Genomic DNA, 16,548 nt, shown 5'->3' with positions numbered 1-16,548 from the left:
AGGTAACCCCCCCCCCCCCCCCTTATCACCTGAATCTCCTCCTAGAGCTCCATTGAGTTCTTTGTAACCAAATGTCTCTCAGAGGGGCGTGGGGAGGGGCTCCTTATTTTCATCTAAAGTAACAGACAGAGAATCAGCACTTTGGAAACAGGGCTGAAACAGAGGGGATTATGGGTAATGCTGCAATGATCCGTTTGGTGTTCCAGCCAATCAGAGACAGGCTCTGTATATATCTGAGACCTGTGATATATTGATGAAAAACAGTAAAATAGGGGACCTTTAAAACAAGATGATTGTCATTCAAACTATAAACTCACTTTTCCTTCAAGGCGTGATGCTCCTTCCTCAAGTTCTGCTCTGCAGTGACTGTCGTTAGATATAAGGAACCTGTTAGAGGAAGGGTTAGACCGTCAAGAAAACTTATTTTACACCATAATACTCTAGACCAGGGGTCCCCAACCGGCCGCGGACCGGGGTGTTACTGCCGGGCCGCGAAATAGCTGTGAGTTTATTGTAATATTTGCAGAATTATAAATATATAAAAATATTTTATCAAAATTAATTCAATTAATTTTTTATTTGATTTTATACCAGTCCTATTATTTGATCCAAAAAATACAAAATAAATCAAAATTGGTTAGCATAAGGTCTCAGCCTCTCGTGCGCAGAGAACGTTACAGGTGGTGCGCCAATAGGAAGTGGAGCACACAGGAGACAACCGTTTAATTACAGACTGTTATGTTTATGGGAAGTGGCAGTGCATACATTATTTGAGATATATTTCTAACTCGGACTTCATTTTAAGGACATTGCGGCCAGGGGTGTAGAGCTATTTTTTTATTTGTAAAGCCTCCTTCACTTCATGAAATGGCTGCAGCATCCTCTGAGAAGTGCAGCACCAGCGTGTACACACCGCCTTCACTTTGTTCCCCACTGCAGGCTGCTACGTTTCAACCACACACACACACACACACACACACACACACACACACACACACACACACACACACACACACACACACACACACACACACACACACACACACACACACACACACACACACACACACACACACACACACACACACACACACACACACACACACACACACACACACACACACACACACACACACACACACACACACACATCGAACGGCCCGATTATTCCCCCTATTACTCGTTGTTTGAAGGAAATGTCCGGTCACAAAGGCGCATGGTGTGTGTGTGTATGTGCTCTGCTCAGCTCCGCTGTGTGTGTGTATGTTTGGTGTGTTAGTGTGTGTCCAACAACGGCATTTGTTTTCAAATTACCATGAACAGTAATTTACACACATCTGGCTAACTCCATAGGTATGTGGGTGTTCCCAAAAGAAGTTAGTTTAATCTTAATCTCGATGTTGTGCTAAATGCTGTCAGAGTGCACCGGAACCAACGCCCCGGTATGACGTTATTATTGCTGGCAAACAAGCCCAGGGGTCTCACTGACATTTCATTTAGCCTATATCAATATGGGTACAGTGGTCCTAATTTGTTTTAATTGTATCCTGGTTTTAAACTGTGTTAATATGTTTTGGATGCATATTGTTATATTATTTGTTCAGGCTGTTACATACAATTAGCCACTGTTGCCACCTGCTGATGAGTAAATATTCAAATCACTCAACCCAACATTAGCTGCCTTTAGCTTAGCGGTGGTGACGTGAAGTCATGTGACCGTGCTGTAGTTCCTTTATAGCCCAACATTAGCCTCCTTTAGCTTAGCGGTGGTGACGTGAAGTCATGTGACCGTGCTGTAGTTCCTTTATAGCCCAACATTAGCCACCTTTAGCTTAGCGGTGGTGACGTGAAGTCATGTGACCGTGCTGTAGTTCCTTTATAGCCCAACATTAGCCTCCTTTAGCTTAGCGTTGGTGACGTGAAGTCATGTGACCGTGCTGTAGTTCCTTTATAGCCCAACATTAGCCTCCTTTAGCTTAGCGTTGGTGACGTGAAGTCATGTGACCGTGCTGTAGTTCCTTTATAGCCCAACATTAGCCACCTTTAGCTTAGCGGTGGTGACGTGAAGTCATGTGACCGTGCTGTAGTTCCTTTATAGCCGAACATTAGCCTCCTTTAGCTTAGCGGTGGTGACGTGAAGTCATGTGACCGTGCTGTAGTTCCTTTATAGCCCAACATTAGCCACCTTTAGCTTAGCGGTGGTGACGTGAAGTCATGTGACCGTGCTGTAGTTCCTTTATAGCCCAACATTAGCCACCTTTAGCTTAGCGGTGGTGACATGAAGTCATGTGACCGTGCTGTAGTTCCTTTATAACCCAACATTAGCCACCTTTAGCTTAGCGGTGGTGACGTGAAGTCATGTGACCGTGCTGTAGTTCCTTTATAGCCCAACATTAGCCACCTTTAGCTTAGCGGTGGTGACGTGAAGTCATGTGACCGTGCTGTAGTTCCTTCATAGCCCAACATTAGCCACCTTTAGCTTAGCGGTGGTGACGTGAAGTCATGTGACCGTGCTGTAGTTCCTTTATAGCCCAACATTAGCCACCTTTAGCTTAGCGGTGGTGACGTGAAGTCATGTGACCGTGCTGTAGTTCCTTTATAGCCCAACATTAGCCACCTTTAGGTTAGCGGTGGTGACGTGAAGTCATGTGACCGTGCTGTAGTTCCTTTATAGCCCAACATTAGCCTCCTTTAGCCTAGCAGTGTTGAAGTGAAACCCCTGCACCACTCTTTTGTGTCTGCTGATGCTTCATACCTGGTGTGGTAATTTCCATTTTGATGCTCCTCATAGTGCTGCGGGCCACAGTGGAGTAAGGCGACGGTAATATCAGCAATTTCATCAAACGGTCATACGCTGTCTGGAAAAGGCTGGTAGGAATCATGAAACCTGACTGGAAAGATAAGTACAGAATCAGCCAAACTGTAAAACTGAAATCACTACCAACTGTATTTCGGACAAGGCAATGCCCTATTTCATTGTTAAATAAAGTCAAAAATAGTGTGTGAATCCGGATCAGATTATTTCCCAAATGAGATGAGTTCTTCCTTGTTGCACCCTTTCACCAAGTTTCATTAAAAATCGGACAGTTTTTTTTCAATAATCTTACTGAAAGACAGACCACCAGAACTGAAAACATAACTTCCTTAATGAAGGTATAGAGATGTGTCTTACCTCAATAACCACAGAGTAGAGCGTGTGCAGCACTGGGATCACATGTGAGAAGGATTGTGCTTTTTGGATCTAACAGACATCAAACAAAAGATAACAGTTACATAACGTTTATGAAAAAAATAAAGTATGCAGGCAGAATTACAAAAGACTCTTCCTCTACAAAGACAGAAACACACAAGTCTTTGGAAATCTACTTTGTAATTTGTGATGGACATTGAAACCTGAAGGCATATTTGAATGGTTTACCAGCTCCTGCCTCTTTTTCAGCTCTTTGACCAGCAGCCCGATCAATGAAACGCTGCAGGAGGGATCGGCCTCCAGCTTCCTCTGAAGACTCCATCGCAGCATCCCTGCAGAGCACACAGATTCAAGATTCAAAGATTCAAAGGTTTTAATGTCATGTGTGGTGGAAACTTATTGAGACAAACCAGTAAATAATATAAAAGGGTGAGGAAACCTTTCCGTTATACTGAAATGAAGATTCTTGGAATAGGCAGTTTATTCTTGCAAGAAGGTGAATCGTTACAGAGAGTCAAGCAGTCTGCAGCGAAGTACAAAAGTCAGAAGGTCTTCAGAGGGTCTGATATTCACACCAAGAATAGAAGAGGAGGGGCTGAGACACACAGAAAAGATAATCATACTATATATAGGATTCTTTAAAACACATCTTCTAGCAAATGGAGAAACATCATGTCTACTGTCCACAAGAGGACAAGACCACTGACCTCACAACACTGAATAGCTCTAACCCCATTTACCACTCATTTAGGTTATTGCTGCTTCTGCCTGTTGTGAGAAATAGCTTGTAAAAGAAGAACAGATGGTGAAGCTCCCTTATATGATACAAGCCTCCATCACACATGCACATAAGCTACAGTGTAGAAATGGAAATGATAATCCTATGAACCTAGCTACTCCAACGATGCAACATATAATAGACCCTCCAGAAAAACGCGGGCAAAAATCCTTGATTATGCGATTAAACATGCGGGGTTTTATGTGATTTTATGCGGTGAAATTGCGGGAAGTTAGGAAATATGCTAAATATCCGGGGAAAAGAATAACAATTTTTTTAAATATTGGGCTGTCTTATTTATTCTCTCTCACACACAACCTGCCACTAACGTTAAACCCCTTTACTATTCAATTAAACACATTCAATGTTTATTTATTGTAAAAACAATTGGGCTATTTTAATCTCACACACACCCCCCCCCACACACACACACACACACACTTCTCCGCCTCATTCTGTTTTCATTTACTCGTTCGTTATCTGACCAGCTTCAATCTTGTAGGCTACTCACTTCGTTTCTTGTAGCCCTCTAAAGGGTTTTGGAGGTTGATGCCTCGGTGAACGGGAGTTGAATGGCTTTCTTGTCCGCAGCAGCAGAAAGCATTTTCGAATGTTTGAATGAATCAAAGTGGGTCGCCACCGTAGATTTTCTCTTATGCTCCAACACACAGTTGCACGGGGTGCAGAATAGTTTCCCCCCACTTTTTGCCCGGTCTTTAGTAGAAATGTTCGTTGGTAAATGAGCTCTATAGTGTTGTTTACATTCTGTGATGCGCGAGCTGATGACGTCACGTCAAGACGAGTTAACTTTTTTTTCTTCTCAACTTTGTGTGGAAAAATGCGGGGATTATGCGGCTTTTTGATAAATATGCGGCTTTTTAAAAATCTGCGCCATTTTGCTGATTATGCGGTAAATTCTGCGATCGCAGAATCGCGTTTTTCTGGAGGGTCTAATATAAAATAAAATACAAAAATAAAAATAAAAAATAGTGCAAGAAGTCTATAAAGGTCAATAGAATATCATTTATACAAGAGCAGAATGTAAAATTAAATATTGTAAAGTAAGATGAAATGAAATACGGTTTATTACGGTGATAACTATTTAGAGAAATAAGTAAATTGCAAGATGACAAACAGATGAATGTTTATCGAGGCACTTAACAGAGCAGACTGTATTGATATTGGACTGTGGACATTACACAGATGTTTGCCGACTAGTATATAGATTATTCTTGGGGATTGTAGTCCAGTGTAGACAATATCATTTCCTGAAAACTAAAAGTAATACAGGTTTAGGTTATTGTTAAAAAAAAAAAAAAAAATCGAGAAATAAACTATTTGTTTTTAGGTGTTTACATTTTAGCACTTCTCTTCGTTTATTTCTACTCTTTTACTTCTCTATGTGTAAGGCCTTGTCTTTTATGCTGCTGCAACGCAAAAAAAACTGTTAAATATGTTTAGTTTTCTTTTAAGTTGCCTTTCATTCCCTAATTCCTACCTTTCTGAGAAGCATTTTGTCCGCCCGTCTCTTTGAAGAGAGCCTGGATGTTGTTGTTCAGGCTGGACTCCAAAGTCGAGGGACGATCAGCTTAAAAAACAAGATCATACATGTTGTTGTTGTTATGTTATCCTTCACAGTCAAGTTCACATTCTCCTACACTGAGTTTCAACCAGCTGAACAGGTTTGATTTGTTTTTGGAGGCAATTAAAAAGCACTTACTGGTAGAATCCACCATGTTGTCTGCTTTTCAGACGAAACAGGTCGTCCCAACCAGAGCAAATGAGGAAAACTGAAAGAAAACTGTCTTGTTTACACTAATAGTTTACTCAACAATAACAATAACAATAACTGTCTATCTGCAGCCGAATGAGTGACAGAACTGTAAGTGATCTGCAGACAGCAGAAACATCAGCTTAACCAACATTAATGATAAAAACACCTGCAACCAATCAGAAGAAACACAAGCAGAACAACCTAAATCAAACTGTCAGAGCTTACCATTGAAGCTTTCTACTTTAATTAATGTCTTCCTCTGCTGCTACCTGTGCTGGAAATGACGTGGTCAAGCCAGGTAGTTTCAAGTGAGACATGGTGAGAGGAGGAGGAAGTTCAGAAGAGGGCAGTCCCTGTCTAGAATGCAAAAGCCCAAAAAAATGAACACAACTGCATTAAGAAAGATTTATTTTTGAAATGTGGCGAGATATAAACACACAATGAAATCACTTCAAAATAAATAGCTTATTTTTCAACACATATTTTGACTCAGCAGGAAGTACACAGTGGTAATCAAGTAATCAGTTTAATGCTCCTGACAGCAGATTATTGGCATTCATTTTCTATTTTTACAAACTTAGAGCAACAGGAATCAAACTAGATTGAAAATAAACATTTCTGGAAACAGTCCAACACGCGTCCTTTTGATCAAGATGTGACACACCTGTATATCATCTGCAGATAAACCTGAAATGTGAGTTCTTTAATACATGTATTTGTACAGTGCTACTTCATAAGGTGGTGCAGGAAGGAGTCCTAAAACCAAGAAATTAGTCAGCATTTTACGAGTTTATGTTATCGCTCATCTGGAAGTCAATTATGTTTTTGGTTGTTAGCCTGAAATAAGGTCTGTGGCTAACACAAGCTGAAGATATTTTTGTTCTAACAACATAAAATACATCACTAAATACCACGTTGGTGAATTTAAAAATGGCGGTTGCTAACAAGTGTCTAAATGAGACGAATAAATGTCATCACGACCCAACATTAGCCGCCTTTAGCTTAGCGGTGGTGAGGTGAAGTCATGTGACCGTGCTGTAGTTCCTTTATAGCCCAACATTAGCCGCCTTTAGCTTAGCGGTGGTGAGGTGAAGTCATGTGACCGTGCTGTAGTTCCTTTATAGCCCAACATTAGCCGCCTTTAGCTTAGCGGTGGTGAGGTGAAGTCATGTGACCGTGCTGTAGTTCCTTTATAGCCCAACATTAGCCGCCTTTAGCTTAGCGGTGGTGACGTGAAGTCATGTGACCGTGCTGTAGTTCCTTTATAGCCCAACATTAGCCTCCTTTAGCTTAGCGGTGGTGACTTGAAGTCATGTGACCGTGCTGTAGTTCCTTTATTTATAGCCCAACATTAGCCTCCTTTAGCTTAGCGGTGGTGACTTGAAGTCATGTGACCGTGCTGTAGTTCCTTTATTTATAGCCCAACATTAGCCAAAATCCAATTGAAAAATCCCATTGGCTTTTTGTCGAGTGAACCAGGTGGATGCTAACTTTCAGATCGTCCTATAAAAACACCTCATCCCTGCACCACTTGAATCTCTTTTATCTACACAGTCTCTTTATTCCGCATCCAGCATTGTTTCAGTTTTAAGAATCCGTGGATTGTCTCGGACTGAGTGTTTTCAGGGCGGAGAGGCAGAGAAGGAGGTGAGGGGGAGGCAGAGCAGGGAGCAGTAGGACGGGTGCAGAGGCTGGACCTGACCCGGAGACGGTTTATAGGATCTCCAGTCTGAACCACTTCCTGATTTAGAGCACAGAGACACCTCACACCTGCAGGTACAGAATATATAATGATTAACACATGCACAGGTGCAGAACATTAGGCTGTGGAATTCAAATGTAATATCTGCTTTAACTAACACATCATGTAAACATTTTAGTATTTACTCATTTCCACCACATTTAGCCATTATGTTATGTTTGACCTATGGGGCAAATCAATGCTGTTCTCCAGGGGCCGTATTCACAAAGGATCTTAGGGCTAAAAGTAGCTCCTAACTGGCGAATTTAGGAGAAACTCCTAAACATAATGGGCGTGTCAGTCTTACATTTAGGACTCCTAATTGTATTCACTAAGAGCAATTCACAAAGTATTTTAGGCCTAAAAGTAGCACCTAAGTTCAGGAGAGCTTAAAAGTCCTTGAGAGGACTCCTAACTCAGAAAGACCTATTCACAAAGAATCTGAAAATGGCTGAGAGACGAAATGTTTTGGAGACAATGGAAGACTGTGAATTGATCAAGAGATATAGGCTAAATCGTGAGGGTATCAAACTTGTTGTGGAATTAGTGCGGGATGCAATAACATCCCCGACTAACAGGAATAACCCGATTAGTCCGGAAATAAAATGTTTGGCAACACTACGATATTTAGCAACAGGGAAAATGCAACTTTGCAATGCCGACGATTTAGGAATATCGCAACCATCAGTCAGCCGTGCCATAAACCAAACCATCAACGCGCTCTCTAGACCACATATCATCCAACAGTTTATCCGGTTTCCTTTGAACAATCAACAACTACACAGGATCAAAGCCAACTTCATGGCAATGCAGGTATGCCCGGTGTGGTCGGTGCTATTGACGGGACGCACATACAAATAATTGCGCCATCAAAAGATGAGGACGTGTTCGTCAATAGAAAGAAAGTACATTCCATCAACACGCAGATTGTTTTCATTCATCATGATAGGGGGACTTGAACGGCGGTATGGGCTGTTATTGAAAGTGTTTAAGTGCTGGAAATATGCTCATTGGATAATAGATTGCAGGGTGCTTTTAATTGCCCCCTTGATTTAATGCAATTTACGTATTTGTATTGTTCGCTCTCTCTCTTTAACGTGCATATACAACGTCATTATCGTGGTCTGCACAAACTTGTCATCATGCGTGTATTTTGCTTACTGCACTGTCCATAACTATTTGATAGGAATACATTTCTAGCCTCGGCTATTTCCTTGTTTTTCGGTGATTTAGTGGGCTCGTTTGTGGGATGTTGCGGATGAGTTTCACCGAGACCGCCTGCTCTGAACAACCAATCACCGTTCTGACCGCTTCTAAACTCATGCACGAGAATCGACGTCATCCATAGCAACGGCGCGTCACTCTTAGTTCACTCTTAGTGATTTACCCTTAGTATGAGTAGGTCTCAGCGGCTTTGTGAATAACTTTTAAGAAAAAACTCCTACGTAAAATGTTTTAGCGCGAGTTAGGAGCACTCCTAGCGGTAAGATAAAATGCTTTGTGAATACGGCCCCTGGTCTATATGAGAGGCATATTAGCTGTTTTACTGCATGAAAATCAATGTTGCTGCTCATCATTGACTATCCCAGACTGTGAGGAAAAATAAATTCAGCTTAGCATTTAGTACACAGAAAGTTGCATTCTTTAAACATGATGAAAACTGAAAAGTAATGAAGGGAAGTTTTCTACGCTTTTGTATTGGTACTTATTATTGTGTTAAGGTTTATGATGTACCTGGTGACACTTTGGATGAACTTCTTCTCGTCCTGATCCAGACACACAGCGAAAGTTGTTCCATCTTCTCTTCCATGAACCTGCACCTTATCCGCCTTCACCTCGGAGACACAGATGTGCTGCAAGCGGAGAGAAAAGAGGTGTCATGTTCATGTTGGTGAGATCTTCATAGTATCAAGTGAATACTTAAAACAAAAGGTAATTATAAATCAAATATGATCAATCATATTCTTGTATAGACCCATAATGAGAATGCTTCTTGATGGTTTTTGAATATGTATGTAAGCTTACAATTTTAGCTGTTGCTGTTTTGATAACTTTTTAACTTTGAGATCTTCATAGTATGTTGACCACTTAAAACGAAAGTTAGTTATAATCAAATATAATCAATTACCGTAATTATCGGACTATAAGGCGCACCTGAATCTAAGCCGCAGCAGCTAAATTGAATGATGTGTACATATATAAGCCGCACTGGACTATAAGCCGCAGGTGTTTTAATGTTTCATTACCATATGTAAGGGTTCGTGCACAGAGGGGATTGTCGGGAAAGAGATGGCTGTTTGAGGAAGCTCCCATTTATTAACATTTCAACAAACAAGTTGCATATTTGCATAACGTATTCAAGTGTTAGCATTTAGTGCAATAGTAGCTACAGAACATGTGCTGTGTAAACTGTACTGTATCACATAGCGTTTCAGACACACACACTTTTCAACTTTCAAACTTAAACGGTGCGCTCCCAGCGCACGTACCGGCAGTGATCTAGAGCAGTGGTTTTCAACCAGTGGTACGGGGACAAACTGTCTCGCTCTCGTAATGTCTGTCTGTCTTGCTCTCGTTCTGTCTCTCGTACCACTCTCGGTTCCACTTTTAGTTTTGCGCGCTACCTGTCTCACTCTTTTCCGGCCTCCAGCTTTTCCTGCTGGAGCCCGCCGCTTAAAGGTGGGGGGCGCGGACCGGCCATAGAGCCCATAGAGTTAAAGGTGGTGGACTGTAACCTGTAAAACCCATAGATTTAGGAGGTCCCCTAGTGGCCGTTAGCTGTAACAATCCATAGATTAGCCGAACCGTTATATAAGCCGCAGCGTCGAAAAATGGGAAAAAAGGCGCGGCTTATAGTCCGAAAATTACGGTATATTCTTGTCTAACCCAAAATGAAAAAGCTTCATATTTTAGGTTTTTCTATATTTACAGTATAAACAAAACACAAGTGGTTTGTTAAATTGAGTGTAAGGCCTATAATGATTTATGCTTTACTCTCTGATAAGAGAGAAGGCAGTTTCTTCCCTCTCCTCTCACAGCAGTACACAGGGAGGGGGGCTCCTGACTTAAGGAGAAATACATTGAGGCCTCAAAAAGGCGGTTATGTCATAGCCGAGAATAATATTTTGTAATTTCTTGATGGGGTCATGTCCTTTTTTACACAAACATGGGAAGGTGTGTTATTCCATAGCCAATAGAATATGTCCAGTCCTGTACATCAGTGGCCATGCCCAGTTATTTTCATTGGTTGGGTATGGAGGAGGTGTCTTGGGGGTTTTCTATCCGGTTTTTTGAGCATAAAGAGACGGGCTTTTTGGAAAGCGAGAGAGAGGGGGGTTCCCCTGGTATACTCTCTCTCGATAAGCTCTGTCCTTCAGAGCTGGGTTAATAGCTCTTGCTAAGGTTCTCTCAGGTAAATATCTCTCAAATTTCTTGGTTGAATGCTGAGTGAATTTCTTTGTGAAATGAGTGGAATGAATTGATGTTTGTTGAAAGTTGAATGAATTGATGTTTGTTGAAAGTTAGTACCCTGCCACCTGTGAGGAAAGGTCCTCCGAATTCATGCGGGACTACTTGAAGTATACGAATGTCGAAATGAGAAAATGAACTGTTTTTGGTGAATGAAAGTTTGAATGAGCTTTTTATTAACACTGGTCTTTTATGAGATAAGACCTCTACAATTTTATAAAAATCAGAACTGAATTGGGCAGTTGAAGTTACAATTTATGGTAATAAATGTAAAACTGTGAATTAAGGTTTCATATTAGAACATGATCACTGCATGATAGGTTTAGGATGATTATAATGTTGTAAAGAGAGAAGGTAAAAACCCTGTATTAGTTTGGACCTATTTTTCTTCAAATAAACTGATCCCACCTTTTGGACTGGGAAAACTTAAAGACATCTGCGCTCTCCTCTCCTGCTTAAAGGTAAGATGGCACCCTGCCACACTCACTCTTAGGTAGGGCCACACCTCATTACTGATATCAAAATCCTTCGGGATCGCTTAAACAGATTTAAGAGAGTTGTCTGAATTGAACCTTGTTCTTCAGGGGGTTAATAGAGGTGAGATATTGCTGACGTTGGTGGATCTGAGCCAAGCAGTAAACTTACATAGACTCAATAACTTCGGTTCGGTCAATTAGTAGGTCTGAGTAATTTCCCGGAATAAATTATCAGGACCTCACCAACTCTTACAATGTATTCACACCACCTGTAAGCTAGGCTATAAGGAACTACAGCACGGTCACATGACTTCACGTCACCACCACTAAGCTAAAGGTGGCTAATGTTGGGCTATAAAGGAACTACAGCACGGTCACATGACTTCACGTCACCACCGCTAAGCTAAAGGTGGCTAATGTTGGGCTATAAAGGAACTACAGCACGGTCACATGACTTCACGTCACCACCGCTAAGCTAAAGGTGGCTAATGTTGGGCTATAAAGGAACTACAGCACGGTCACATGACTTCACGTCACCACCGCTAAGCTAAAGGCGGCTAATGTTGGGCTATAAAGGAAGTACAGCACGGTCACGTGACTTCACGTAACCACCGCTAAGCTAAAGGTGGCTAATGTTGGGCTATAAAGGAACTACAGCACGGTCACATGACTTCACGTCACCACCGCTAAGCTAAAGGCGGCTAATGTTGGGCTATAAAGGAAGTACAGCACGGTCACATGACTTCACGTCACCACCGCTAAGCTAAAGGTGGCTAATGTTGGGCTATAAAGGAACTACAGTACGGTCACATGACTTCACGTAACCACCGCTAAGCTAAAGGAGGCTAATGTTGGGCTATAAAGGAACTACAGCACGGTCACATGACTTCACGTCACCACCGCTAAGCTAAAGGTGGCTAATGTTGGGCTATAAAGGAACTACAGCACGGTCACATGACTTCACGTCACCACCGCTAAGCTAAAGGTGGCTAATGTTGGGCTATAAAGGAACTACAGCACGGTCACATGACTTCACGTCACCACCGCTAAGCTAAAGGTGGCTAATGTTGGGCTATAAAGGAACTACAGCACGGTCACATGACTTCACGTCACCACCGCTAAGCTAAAGGAGGCTAATGTTGGTCTATAAAAGAACTACAGCACGGTCACATGACTTCACGTCACCACCGCTAAGCTAAAGGAGGCTAATGTTGGGCTATAAAGGAACTACAGCACGGTCACATGACGTCACATCACCACCGCTAAGCTAAAGGAGGCTAATGTTGGGCTATAAAGGAACTACAGCATGGTCACATGACTTCACGTCACCACCGCTAAGCTAAAGGTGGCTAATGTTGGGCTATAAAGGAACTACAGCACGGTCACATGACTTCACGTCACCACCGCTAAGCTAAAGGTGGCTAATGTTGGGCTATAAAGGAACTACAGCACGGTCACATGACTTCACGTCACCACCGCTAAGCTAAAGGAGGCTAATGTTGGGCTATAAAGGAACTACAGCACGGTCACATGACTTCACGTCACCACGGCTAAGCTAAAGGTGGCTAATGTTGGGCTATAAAGGAACTACAGCACGGTCACATGACTTCACGTCACCACCGCTAAGCTAAAGGAGGCTAATGTTGGGCTATAAAGGAACTACAGCACGGTCACATGACGTCACATCACCACCGCTAAGCTAAAGGTGGCTAATGTTGGGCTATAAAGGAACCACAGTACGGTCACATGACTTCACGTCACCACTAAAGGCAGCTAATGTTGGACGTGATGAAGTTTAGTCGTCTCATTTAAACACTTTAAATTCACCAGTGGGGTATTTACTGACGTATTTTATGTTAAAGAACAAAACGTTAAAATCTCTTTAGCCTCAGACCTTATTTCAGGCTAACAACCAAACTCACAATCCGAAAACCATTGACTTCTAGACGAGGGAAAGGAATTCTTCAAATTCTGACTCATTCCTGGGTTTTAGGACTCATTCCTTTATCACTCTATGAGATTATATTTGAACCCTTTACCTGGTTGTAGCCCTTTTTCGACTTGCAGCTCTTCACCACTTCTGTCATTGTCAGCTGCAGACTTTCTATTCTTGTATCTGGACAGAAGAGATTTGATTTGCTTGGAAAACAATAACAAATAATATATATATTGTATAAAAACACAGGAATGTCTCAGTTATACACACCTAGCTGCTCAGGTTTCCTGCAGGCTTTGTAAAGATTTATTGACGTGCAAACCATCTCCGTCTGGGTCCACTGACTCCTCCCACTGACAGCCACCTGTAAACGGGTGCAGATGTAGAAATACCTTACAGTGTGTTATTGTTTATGTAGACAGGAAATCTGTGTGCGTCAAATCAGGAAAATACCTTGTTGTAGCCAACTCGCAGATCTAAAGGAACAGCCTCCCGCTCTTTATCTATTCCAAACCTTTTGCTGGCAGCACCTACAGAAATACACATTAGACCAAGTGTGTGTGTGTGTGTGTGTGTGTGTGTGTGTGTGTGTGTGTGTGTGTGTGTGTGTGTGTGTGTGTGTGTGTGTGTGTGTGTGTGTGTGTGTGTGTGTGTGTGTGTACATTCTTGTGGTTGTCTGGGTTTGTCTGTCTGAGTGTGACTCACCCATGGCCTTCACCGCTCTGATTCCTGCAGAGTGTCCGAGCTCCAGAGAGTGGAGGAACACCTCCCTCCTCCTCACTCCTCCAGCCAGGGTCAGCTGTGTGGAGGAGGAAACATTTTTATTAGCATCCCCATTAGCACTAGCATTAGCATTGGCTATCTTCCTGATGTTCACACACACACATACAGGTAAAAACATATTTACACACTATACAGCGGTGTAGGGATGATGTCATTTTGTAAGCCGACCCTGAGGGTAGAATCTCCCTGGTTCCCTTGACAAAAAGCCAATGGGATTTTTCCATGTGATTTTAGATTATTGCAGAAAATAATCTCACTGTGAAACAAAAGTTTATGATACTTCCACGTTTTGTTCAGCAGGATGATCTCCACATACAGTATTAACACCACTTTATGATTTCTGAAGTAAAAAGCTAATGTTGGGCTATAAAGGAACTACAGCACGGTCACATGACTTCACGTCACCACCGCTAAGCTAAAGGTGGCTAATGTTGGGCTATAAAGGAACTACAGCACGGTCACATGACTTCACGTCACCACCGCTAAGCTAAAGGAGGCTAATGTTGGGCTATAAAGGAACTACAGCACGGTCACATGACGTCACGTCACCACCGCTAAGCTAAAGGAGGCTAATGTTGGGCTATAAAGGAACTACAGCACGGTCACATGACTTCACGTCACCACCGCTAAGCTAAAGGAGGCTAATGTTGGGCTATAAAGGAACTACAGCACGGTCACATGACTTCACGTCACCACCGCTAAGCTAAAGGTGGCTAATGTTGTGCGTGATGATGTTTACTCGTCTCATTTAGAGACTTGTGAAAGTCACCAGTGGAGTATTGACTGACGTATTTTATGTCGTAGAATTAAAATCTCTTCAGTTTGTGTTAAAGGTCCCATCACATGGCCATGTCTACTGATCATAATTCCATTGTTGAGGTCTACTAGAATAGATTTACATTCCAAAATCACATTGGTTTCTCATACAGCATCTTTGTATAGTATGTGTATTCACTCTTTGTCCTAAAGGCCTTGATGGAGCTCCTGCCCCCCCCCCCCCTCCCTATGAGCCCACTGTGCTCTCATTCCTGCACCACTCTTGGGCCTATTCCTCAACTAATAACAAACTTTATCTACAAATAAATAGTAATACATGACAAACATAAGTCCATTAGTCTGAAATGATTTTTAAATTCTATACTTTTCTTTTTTGCCCTCAGACATATTCAATTCCAAGAAAATAGGGTTTAAAAGGTATTTAGGCAGGTATTTACTGCTGTGTGAGACTGGTGTGTGTGTGTGTGTGTGTGTGTGTGTGTGTGTGTGTGTGTGTGTGTGTGTGTGTGTCTCACCTCTGCCTGGTAGAGCTGCAGCAGAACAGGCTGGTCTGCATGTCGACAGTAATAAAGCACCATGTCAGTCAGCAGGTTCTCCGTGCTGCTCACTTCCTTACAGGCAGGCTGCACACACAACACAGTCAATATATCAGAACAACTTCCCCCTATTTACAAACAACTTGTGAACAATTATTTAAAAACTCCTAATTTTCCATAAAATGCATAAAAGGCTCCCTCTTGTTTTCCCTTAAGTTTGTAATTGATTAATCCAAAGAGGCAGGAAGACATTTTTCCAAGATAAAGCTATGAGACGATTAGCATGGAGGACGCACTTATCAATTAAAGCTCTCTTATTTTTATTGGATGATAGGCGTAGTTGGAATCACTTCGGGTTTAGAGGTCGTTTTATGCCTATCATCCCGTCTGCCTGACACAAAACTGACTCCCTAGAAAAAAATCCAGGTCTGTTACGTGAGCAGTTTTTCTAAATGTAAAAGCTCATAAAAGGTGCCTCTTGATGTCGCTGAAGGAATAAGATGCCAAAATCAACACTTTAACATGAACTGTTATCTTGAGTGATGTGATGCATGGAGCAGAAAGATGGCGGACCTGACAGAGGACTTCAGAGGACAGGCTGAGCAGACTGAGGACGTTCCTCTCGTACCACGAGTCCATCAGACCCAGCATGTGGGCGATATCAGTGGAGTCCTCCGACACACCACCATTACACTCCTGGAACAATAAAAGGACACAACGGAATACAGGAATTACATTTAATTATAGTTTACTGTTAACATGTCTGTGAAAAGTAGTATCTGTAACACCTTCTAATGAGTTGTGAATTCTTGATTGGTACATTTTTTGACTTTCTGGAGTCTGTTATTACTTAATAGCAGACTGTTGCTAAGAACACTCTAATTTGTTCTTTCAAGTATGGACAGTAACGTTTAACACACCAGGGGTAATTTATATTGTTATGCACAGCTTAGTTGAATACTAGATTCTGATTGGTTGGTTTGGAAATGAGTGGTCTATTATTACTTAATAGCAGACTGTTGCTAAGGACGCTCGGATCAGTTCTTTCAAGCATGGACAGCAAAGTTTAAACTAGTGATTCCACACCAG

The 16,548-nt window shown here is 42.0% G+C and overlaps 2 protein-coding genes across 6 annotated transcripts in view; both read right to left on the bottom strand.

Annotated features, from left to right (window-relative positions):
* LOC307016330 (phosphoinositide 3-kinase regulatory subunit 6-like) overlaps positions 1-16,548 on the bottom strand; it is a 492,324-nt gene that overhangs the window by 10,736 nt on the left and 465,040 nt on the right. For 2 of the 5 annotated variants that reach the window (XM_079645376.1, XM_079645375.1), the window contains exons 2-5: positions 3,419-3,522; positions 3,173-3,241; positions 2,756-2,891; positions 318-387 (exon numbers count right to left, since the gene is read on the bottom strand). In XM_079645376.1, the coding sequence (XP_079501502.1) occupies positions 318-387; positions 2,756-2,891; positions 3,173-3,241; positions 3,419-3,520 (377 nt within the window). In that variant the 5' untranslated portion in view covers positions 3,521-3,522. Of the gene's footprint in view, positions 1-317; positions 388-2,755; positions 2,892-3,172; positions 3,242-3,418; positions 3,523-4,479; positions 4,842-5,466; positions 5,557-5,688; positions 5,759-5,967; positions 6,034-16,548 lie in introns of those variants that run through there. The other 3 variants (XM_079645377.1, XM_079645373.1, XM_079645374.1) reach the window with 3 other exon arrangements.
* The window catches only part of LOC307014340 (phosphoinositide 3-kinase regulatory subunit 5-like), a gene marked incomplete at its 5' end in the record, with an annotated part of 23,727 nt that continues 14,029 nt past the window's right edge, over positions 6,851-16,548 (bottom strand). Inside the window, 8 exons of the mRNA XM_079642214.1 lie at positions 6,851-7,512; positions 9,218-9,336; positions 13,467-13,543; positions 13,634-13,727; positions 13,817-13,893; positions 14,069-14,162; positions 15,439-15,546; positions 16,033-16,155. Coding sequence (XP_079498340.1) covers positions 7,365-7,512; positions 9,218-9,336; positions 13,467-13,543; positions 13,634-13,727; positions 13,817-13,893; positions 14,069-14,162; positions 15,439-15,546; positions 16,033-16,155 — 840 coding nt within the window. The 3' untranslated portion in view covers positions 6,851-7,364. The remainder of the gene's footprint in view (positions 7,513-9,217; positions 9,337-13,466; positions 13,544-13,633; positions 13,728-13,816; positions 13,894-14,068; positions 14,163-15,438; positions 15,547-16,032; positions 16,156-16,548) is intronic.

Source organism: Notothenia rossii (assembly GCF_949606895.1).
Source record: "Notothenia rossii genome assembly, chromosome: 8".
Lineage (NCBI taxonomy): Eukaryota > Metazoa > Chordata > Actinopteri > Perciformes > Nototheniidae > Notothenia > Notothenia rossii.
This window is presented reverse-complemented; position numbering and strand designations above follow the sequence as displayed.